Here is a 10,118-nt window from a genome sequence, read left to right on the forward strand (position 1 = left end):
GGTACCCCCTCATACCTGGACATTTTTTGGCCCTTAGAGACATAAAAAAGGTCAAATTTTTCAGACATTGTACTACAGATATAGTTGCAATAACTAAAATATGGGCAGTCACCTTAACAACAGTAGACAACAGGCAAGATGGATTTAAACAACAAGAGTTCTGAGGCGCGGCAACGCACTTACAGTGCCCCCGCCACCACCCCGGCCGCACCACGCTTGTTTAACGGGTGCCAATGTTGTGTTATTCCAGGCTTTGACAAAGAAATTTATGGCTTGTTGAATGTTACATTTCTTCCAGAATGCAGCAACGGTCATTATGGTGGGGGTTGCAGGTATGCCAGGTGAAGCAGGTGAGTCAGGTGGGGCTGTGAAGGTGGAGAGGGAGGCGGCTGGTGAGTCAGGTGGGGCAGTGGAGGACGGCGGTGGGCGAGTCAGGGGAGGTGGTGAGGGGAGGATCCTCCCTCTCCTCCTCGCTACTGCTCACATTTTCGGCAATTTCCTTCATCTCTTCTTGCTTGTTTGTTTCATTCCTCATCTTGTTATGGACGTATTGGCAGTATAACAACTTGGTATTCACGAAATAAACATCATTATTATAGAAACTGGGTATCTATTCTAACTTACTGTTATTGCCGAAAACGTTATTATTGACGCTGTTATTGGCGATATCTTATTGTAGACTCCTCTTGAGCACCTTCCCCATGAGCCTCTAGGTCACTATTGTCGCCTTGTGTGTGGGGAGGGTCGCGTACTGATGGAAAATGGCGTTTTTTAGCCACTTCTTGCCTTTACCTCGTGTTTTGTGGGGTAAACTCGCGCATTCAAAGTTTTTTGTTATGATTTTTGGTCACTCGCGCACAATGCGATTCGCACACTGTGATGACGCACTGTGATGACAACACAGTATAATCTGCAAACAACAGTACAGGGAGTTTCCAGACACTGCCCTCTATCATTAGGGCCTCTCCAACATCCACTGTCCAACCTTGTATCTCTTTTATAACCCCATCCATATACAGATTCAACAACCATGGAGATATGATACATCCCTGTTTCAACCCAACCTTCAAATAGAAAGATTCACTCAGTTTGCATCCACACGCACTGAAACCTTAGCCCTCTCATACATACTCTTCACAGCATTCAACAACTTCCCATCTACTCCATATACTCTTATTACTTTCCACAATCCTTGTCTATACTCTCTGTCATATGCTTTCTCCAAATCCATGAAGGCCGCATACAACTTCTTTCCCTTCTCTGGAAACTTTTCCACTAAAGATCTAAGAATGAATATCTGATCAACACAACCTCTTCCCTTCCTAAAGCCTCCCTGTTCTTCTCCAACTAATTCCTCTGATATTTCCCTAACTCTGTCAGTAAGTATCCTGCCATATATTTTTCCTATTACACTAAAAAGACAAATGCCCTTTTGATTGCCACACACTTCTTTTTCCCTTTTTCCTTTGTACAAGGGAATTATTATACCTGACTTCCAATCCTCCGGGACTCTACCTTCCTCCGAGACCAACCTGCACATCTTCCATTCTACTACTATCTCTCCCCCATGCTTCAGCATTTCATCACACACTTCATCAATTCCTGGGGCTTTCCCAATTATGATTGTCTTCATTGCTTCCACAACTTCCATCCTACTGATTTTTTCCTCTCTTCTCACATCCCTCTTTCTCCTAGCCATTCCCGAGCCACTTATACTCGTATTACTTTCATTCTCTTTGTTCAACAATTCATTAAAGTGTTCTTTCCATCTGCTCACTTTTTCTCACTTCTCCATTAGTAATCTACTGTTTTAGTCTTTCACTTCCCGACTAACTTCATTGCCACCCTGTCTAACTATTTTTCCCTCTTTCCAGAACATTTTCTCATATTCCCTCCACTTTACACTCAGATTCCTTCCAAATTCCTCATCCACTCCCTTCTTACTCTCTCTTATTAATCTTTAACTTCTGTCTTCCTCTCTACACATAACTCTTTCTTCCAGCTCTCAACTTCTTCCACGCCCCTATTTTTCATCCACTCACTATATGCTTTCTTCTTTTGTGCCACAGCCTGTCTCACCTCTTCATTCCACCTTGCTGTTCCTTGCACCCCCTTCCGTCTTCTCTTCATCCCACACACCGCCTCACATGCTGCACATATTTCTTCTGTAAATATCTTGCACACACCTTCCACGTCCTCCATCTACTCCAATCCATATTTACCGAATCGCTCCTCCACTTCTCTCTTATATTCTGCCTTTAGTAACCTTTCCACTCTTCTTGCGTCTATTCCTTCCTCCCGTCGTTCCCTTCTTCTATTTTTCCATTTTACTTGGACCTTGATTTTGGTGGTGGTCAGAAAGTCCACTCCCCCAACCTCTATATGCTCTTGCATCCATTTCACAGCTTCGCATCCTTTCATCCACACACACATAATCAATCATTGCCTTCCTTTCATTCAGTTCACCACTCATCATTCGCCATGTATACCTGTGGATCATTTTGTGCCTGAAGAGGGTATTCGCTATCATCAACTCCCTCCCGGCACAAATGTCCACTAAAGCAAACTCTCACCCCTTTTCTGTCCAACTCTCTAATGCAAGAGTTAACCGTTATTCCCAGTCCTTCATTTATGCAACAGGTCAACTCTGGAACTGTCTCCCTCTGTCTGTATTTCCTGCTTCCTATGATCTCCAGTCTCGTCCAGGCATCTCGAAATGAATGGATCTTGAATTTGGCTCTCTCTTGTATTTTGTTTTTCTCTTGGAAGGAACAGTTTTCCTGGCTCATGACCTTTGGTTCCTTCTTCACATGAAAAAAACAAAAAAAATTGTGGTAGGTGGGGGCGCCCATCATCCACCCACTTAGTGTAGTGGTACTCTGTTTTTTAGGGTAGCTCTACATTGAGTGGGAAGTCAAATGGTTTCCTGTAAACCAGGAAACCATTCACAGTGCTGGGTGGTAACCTCATAACCAACCAACACGTGTTCCCTACGTGACAGCAAGTGGGTTGGCGGAGGGTTAGTGCCCCTCCCCGGAAAACATCTAACTAAAAATACGAACTAGAACGAACATTCTATGTTCGCTTCCTATTATTTACTTTGTTGATGACTGAAATTTAAGACTGTGTTATTCTTATCTGCTTTAATGAAGTCGATTTCATTCTTTTCTTTCTTTTTTTTTTTTTTCATTTAGACCTTTCCAGGTCCATTATCTCGCGTTCTTTTGTGAAAGAATGTGTTCATTATTCTCATGTGGTATGTTTTAGCAAATTTACCACATTTTCACCTATGGCATTCCTTTTTTCTACTCTTATTTTCCCCATACATGCTTCTCCTTTTTTCTCGATTTGCCAACTTTTGCATTAAGTCCCCTATGAGTATAGTAGTATATGCGGCGTTTTCTTCTTCCATAATCAGGGAGATGTCGTCATGGAATGTTTCTATTTCTGCATCTGAGCTTTGAGAAATCGGTGGATATACTTGTATTACTTTCAGGACGAATCGTTTGCCTAGTCTATTTACAATCTATGCTACTCTGTCAGATACACTGCTGAATTTAACAAGTTCTCTGCGGACTGGGAGGCCCTCAGGCAGTACTTCTTTGATTTTCCCTGGAGTGATTATTGCTTCCATGGCCGGGAGCCATCTGAGTGTGCCTTGCGCATTACGGAGGTTATTCTCTCGGGCATGGAAGCATACATTCCTTTCTCATATCCTTTGACTAACGCAAGAAAGCCTTGGTTTAATCACGCTTGTTCTAATGCTGTCCGCAACAAGGAGAGGGCCTACAAAAGGTACCAGAGCCAACCCATCCCTGAATCACATCATCTTTACGTTTCTGCCAGGAAACGTGTTAAGTCTGTTCTTCGCTCTACTAAAAATAATTTCATCCATAGTAAATGCTCTCAACTCTCCAACTCGAATTCTTCCCGATCCTTCTGGCACCTTGCCAAAAATCTTTCTAACAACTTTACCTCATCATCCTTCCCTCCTCTTTTCTACTCTGATGGCTCTGTAGCAATTTCTTCTACTGATAAAGCAGATCTCTTCGCACAGACTTTCTCCTCCAATTCCACCTTAGACGATTCCGGTGCTGTTCCTCCATCACTTCCTCCCTCTGACTTCCTCATGGTTGACATTAAAATTTCTTCAGTTGATGTATTTTCTGCCATCACGGGCCTCAGTAAGTACTAACAAGGCATATGGGCCTGATGGGGTCCCTCCTGTTGTTCTCAAGAACTGTGCTTCTGTGCTTACACCCTGCCTAGGCAAACTCTTTCGCCTTTGTCTGTCAACTTGTACCTTTCCTTCTTGCTGGAAGTTTGCTCTCATTCAGCCAGTCCCAAAGAAGGGTGACCACTCCCAACCCTCCAACTATCGTCCAATTGCTTTAACGTCCTGTATTTCAAAAGTTTTTGAGTCAATTCTCAATAGAAAAATTTTAAGGCATCTTTCCTATCACAACCTTCTTTCCGATCGTCAGTACGGGTTCCGTCAGAGACGCTCCACTGGCGATCTTCTCACCTTCCTTTCAGACTCCTGGTCATCCTCCTTTCGGGATTTTGGCGAAAGCTTTGCCATTGCACTTGACATCTCAAAGGCTTTCGATCGAGTCTGGCATAAATCTTTAATTTCCAAACTGCCCTCCTACGGTTTCTATCCTTCTATCTGTGCCTTCATCGCTAGCTTCCTTTCTGGTCGTTCTATAGCCGCTGTTGTAGACGGCCATTGTTCTTCTCCTAGATCTATCAACAGTGGTGTTCCTCAGGGCTCTGTCCTATCACCAACTCTCTTCCTTTTATTCATCAATGATCTTCTAAGTTGTACTTCTAACCCTATCCACTCATACGCTGATGACTCCACCCTTCACCTTTCCATTTAGTTCCCGCAACGCCCATCTCAACAGTTACTTCAACAAACAAGGGATGAGGCTATGGCACACCTAATGTCTGACTTGGCTCGTATCTCTGACTGGGGTAAAAATAATATGGTTGTGTTTAATGCATCTAAGACTCAGTTCTTACACCTATCAACCCAACAAAATCTTCCACAGGTATACCCACTAATGTTTAATAATATTCAGCTTAATCCTGCATCATCCTTGAACATGTTTGGGGTTTCATTTACTCGGGACTTATCTTGGAAAGATCATATTACAGTACATCTCTTGTAAAATCTGCTTCCAAGAGGTTGAGTGTGCTAAGCCGACTCCGCTCTTTCTTTACCCCTGCACAATTGTTGACTCTATACAGGGGTTTTATCCGCCCCTGTGTGGAGTACAACTCTCATGTGTGGGGAGGCTCCCCACATACAGCTCTTCTCAATAGGGTGGAGTCAAAGGCTTTTCGTCTCATTAACTCTCCTCCTCTTACTGACTCCCTTCAACCTCTGTCTCTTCGCCGCACTGTTGCATCTTTATCTCTTTTCTATCGCTACTTTAATGGTCACTGCTCCTCTGAACTGTCTACTTGCATTCCTCCACCTCTCCGACGGGCTCGTTGCACCCGTCTGGCAGCAAACTCTCATCCCTTTTCTGTCCAATTCTCTAATGCAAGAGTTAACCGTTACTCCCAGTCTTTCATTTATGCAACAGGTCAGCTCTGGAACTGTCTCCCTCCGTCTGTATTTCCTGCTGCCTATGATCTCCAGTCTTTGAAACACAGTGTATCCAGGCATCTCAAAATGATCGGATCTTGAATTTGGCTCTCTATTGTATTTTGTTTTTCTCTTGGAGGGAACTGTTATTGCAGGCTCATGGCCTTTGGTTCCTACTTCCTCGCATAAAAAAAAAAAAAAGATTTCTGTTAAAGAGAAATCCTAACACACTAATTCTTTCAATTTGCTTTCCTCTGTAATAAGATAGGTGGTTGCTGTCTTGAAGCTTAATTAATTTTTCTTTATTGTTGATCTCAATCAGACCTGTAATATCCCAACTAAAGTTTTCGAGATCAGTTTTTAAGGTATCAAGTCTTGGGGGAGGCGGTGGCTGAATCGGTAGAGAGACGGCCTGCGGTCCCATTGGACCCAGGATCGAATCCCGGCTGGGACAGGGAACAGTTTAAGGATTTGAATTTCCTAAAAGCAGACTTTCCAGATCTACCAGATGACCCGCCGACATGTCGTAAAAATACCCCCGTTAATACCAATCCTGTATGGGACAGCCCTAGCATGTATTCAATATGGATTGTGGGTGTTAGCGCCGAAGTGGTGACATGTGAGGGTGTAGGAGGATTACTGGGCCTTGGGATAGGTCACTGCCCCCGAGAAATAGGCCCAGAAGCCTTTGCTCAGAGTAGGACACGTAAAAAAAAAAAATCTTGTGCGAGGCTTCTTACATTGTGCATGTACATCTTCATGAATTTTAGTTTGTTTAATGTTCTGGTTTCTTATTTTCCGAGACAGTGCCTACTCACTTCGGTGACACACAGGCCGTAAGCATAGGAGGCAGTGCTGTTGAACCTTTAGCAGAAAATGATCCAAATGGCACTCTCGTGAAATCTTTAACAATAGAATTTATGTCTGATTAGGGGTACTGTGGCAGATAACCTATCCTCCCTGCCAAAGTTTCTTGTGAGTTGTAATTTTGTCCCACCTTCATCAGTATATCTGGTGGAGCCCTGGATATCTATAGGGAGTTCCATGGTTCACACCGTCTTAGACGTTCCCTCGAATATCTGCAAGACCTTCCCCTATCCACCACACCGGGATGCACCAGGTAGCAGTGAGATCCTGCCCCTGGTACACACACACACACACACACACACACACACACACACACACACACACACACACACACACACACACACACACACACACTCACTCACACACAGATTTAGAGAGAGACAGACAGGCAGAGAGAGAGAGAGAGAGAGAGAGAGAGAGAATAGCCTGTCTTGTAGTGGTACTGCTAATGCAAGCTGACAGATAAACGGCTGGACAGGTAATGCTCTGACCTCACAAAAATCACTTTTACCTACACAAGAACTTATCAACAGACCTTCTGGTTCAGTGTTTATCATTCCAATTATTCTTCCCTGATTATTTTTTGACACAATGAAATTATTATTTTTTCTTTTCCTGTTATAATTTCTTCCTTTGCTTTCGTCTTTCTTTTGTCCTTGCCTTCGTCCTTTACGTCATGTTCCTTCTAGTCATTTATCGTTCTACTCTTTCATTCTTCCTTCTCGTTTTTGTCCATATCAACTTTCTCTCTCTCTCTCTCTCTCTCTCTCTCTCTCTCTCTCCTCTTCGTCTCTCCTTCAATAAGTGTGAAACGTGTTAAGACACCTGCACTGCATTCATCACACTTTATTAATACACCTGGAGGCGATGTGTTTATCGCCACTTGTTCTTCTCTTTCTCTTTCTCTCGTAAGAAAATTATAGAAAAATTATTATATGGAACTACACTAAATCTGGCTATTAGAGGAACAGGTGATTAGGTTTTGACTAAAAAAATATCGTAGGTCACAGGTCACGGGCAAGGTCATCTCAGTATTATTTAAACTTTGATTATTCTTCAGTAACTTATTATTATTATTATTATTATTATTATTATTATTATTATTATGATGATGATGATGATGATTATGATTATGATTATTATTATTATGATTTATCACCACGGCTACCTATTCTCGTCAGTTTGAAAGATGCAGGCCTGTGTTCGCCGCATTCTCTCATCACTTTATCACTCTCATGTTTTCCCCATCTCTCCTCACTCACAGACAGCCCCATGTCAGCTAAAAGTCCCTTCCTCACCACCCCCACACTGAATTCCTTGAGATATTGGTCAGCGTGAGAGAGAGAGAGAGAGAGAGAGAGAGAGAGAGAGAGAGAGAGAGATGGCAGCTTTCTTGACATTATATTCCTTTATCGTTTCCAAAGTTAATTCTCCCTAATTTCCCCTCCCCACCCTTCTCCTCTAAGACACCTACAACCTAATTTCCCCTCCCTGTCCCACCCCGCAGACTGAGCCGGATGAGATCCAGGCCAGCGTGGAGGCGGCACTGGAGGCCGGATATCGGCACATCGACACCGCCTCCGTCTACATGAACGAGGAGGGCGTGGGTGCCGGCATTAAGGCGTACCTTCAGAAGACCAAGAAGGACAGGAAGGATATCTTTGTGGTTACCAAGGTACTTCATTTATTGCCTTATTTCTAACCCGCATACTACCGTGTTCCTGGTGGTATGGCAGGCTCTACACCATGTCTTCCTTACCGATTTATTTCGTGTTTTTAACCATAAAAATTTTCCAGATCTGTGTGTGTGTGTGTGTGTGTGTGTGTGTGTGTGTGTGTGTGTGTGTGTGTGTGAGAGAGAGAGAGAGAGAGAGAGAGAGAGAGAGAGAGAAATTTATATATAAAAAATTATATCACTATCATACAGGAAGATAACCTAAATCGTTACAGAAATGGTGCTAGGAAATCTCCAAAGTCATTTTAAATGCCGCTATAAAGCTGCTGACGTGATATTTTCTTTGCTATTTGCTGACTATACAGTTCAGCTTGAGAAAGGCTTATTTTACAGCAGGAGGTAAGGAAGGACTCTGGTTCATAAAGTCTCTCCTAAATGAAATAAAGCTGCACACAGGAAAAATTAGAGATGGTATTAAGCCATCAGAGAGCAAGAGTTATTGTTGTGATGGTGGCTCCAGGCTCATCTGAAACATGAACTCGGTGGGTTGCTGATGAGAGCTGTCCTCCTGCAATCCACAACCTTCCATTGGAGATAGGGAGAAAGTGGGTCCGCCTGGTTATGTCGGTACCACCACGTGAAGGCGTCCAACACCAGTGTAGGGCTTAATCACATAAACATAATCGAGATACAACATGCGAATTATTTTGAGTTATACTTCCAAGGCTTTGAACCTTGCACTGGTGGAATACGGCCTCCAACTGCACATAGTGATGCACCGTACCTGATGAACACCTCACCAGCTGATAACAACCTCTCCAGCTGATAACCACCTCACCAGCTGATAACAACCTCTCCAGCTGATAACCATCTCACCAGCTGATAACAACCTCTCCAGCTGATAACCATCTCACCAGCTGATAACAACCTCTCCAGCTGATAACCATCTCACCAGCTGATAACAACTTCTCCAGCTGATAACCACCTCTCCAGCTGATAACCACCTCACCAGCTGATAACAACCTCTCCAGCTGATAACCACCTCTCCAGCTGATAACCATCTCACCAGCTGATAACCACCTCTCCAGCTAATAACCACCTCTCCAGCTGATAACCATCTCACCAGCTGATAACCACCTCTCCAGTTGATAACCACCTCTCCAGCTGATAACCATCTCACCAGCTGACAACAACCTCTCCAGCTGATAACCATCTCACCAGCTGATAACAACCTCTCAGCTGATAACCATCTCACCAGCTGATAACAACCTCTCCAGCTGATAACCATCTCACCAGCTGATAACAACCTCTCCAGCTGATAACCACCTCACCAGCTGATAACCACCTCACCAGCTGATAACCACCTCTCCAGCTGATAACCACCTCACCAGCTGATAACAACCTCTCCAGCTGATAACCATCTCACCAGCTGATAAACACCTCTCCAGCTGATAACCACCTCACCAGCTGATAACAACCTCTCAGCTGATAACCACCTCACCAGCTGATAACCACCTCTCCAGCTGATAACCACCTCTCCAGCTGATAACAACCTCTCCAGCTGATAACCACCTCACCAGCTGATAACAACCTCTCCAGCTGATAACCACCTCACCAGCTGATAACAACCTCTCATCTGATAACCATCTCACCAGCTGATAACAACCTCTCCAGCTGATAACCACCTCACCAGCTGATAACCACCTCACCAGCTGATAACCACCTCACCAGCTGATAACCACCTCTCCAGATGATAACAATCTCTCCAGATGATAACCACCTCACCAGCTGATAACCACCTCTCCAGCTGATAACAATCTCTCCAGCTGATAACCACCTCACCAGCTGATAACCACCTCACCAGCTGATAACCTTTCCGACTGATAAAAACCTTATCAACCTCCAGTGACAATAACGCTGACTCTAACCCCACCACATACTGTAACTGATAATATGCCACACCTACAATATGATTTCTAA

At 43.8% G+C, this 10,118-nt stretch overlaps 1 protein-coding gene across 1 annotated transcript in view; it reads left to right on the top strand.

The window, feature by feature from the left end:
- The window catches only part of LOC145408762 (1,5-anhydro-D-fructose reductase-like), a 117,141-nt gene that overhangs the window by 63,082 nt on the left and 43,941 nt on the right, over positions 1 to 10,118 (top strand). The window contains exons 2-3 of the mRNA XM_080279416.1: positions 6,603 to 6,739; positions 7,971 to 8,138. Of these exons, the coding sequence (XP_080135542.1) occupies positions 6,603 to 6,739; positions 7,971 to 8,138 (305 nt within the window). The remainder of the gene's footprint in view (positions 1 to 6,602; positions 6,740 to 7,970; positions 8,139 to 10,118) is intronic.

This window comes from Coenobita brevimanus, chromosome 78 (assembly GCF_032717465.1).
Source record: "Coenobita brevimanus isolate Jiangsu-jjx chromosome 78, ASM3271746v2, whole genome shotgun sequence".
Taxonomy (NCBI): Eukaryota; Metazoa; Arthropoda; class Malacostraca; order Decapoda; family Coenobitidae; genus Coenobita; species Coenobita brevimanus.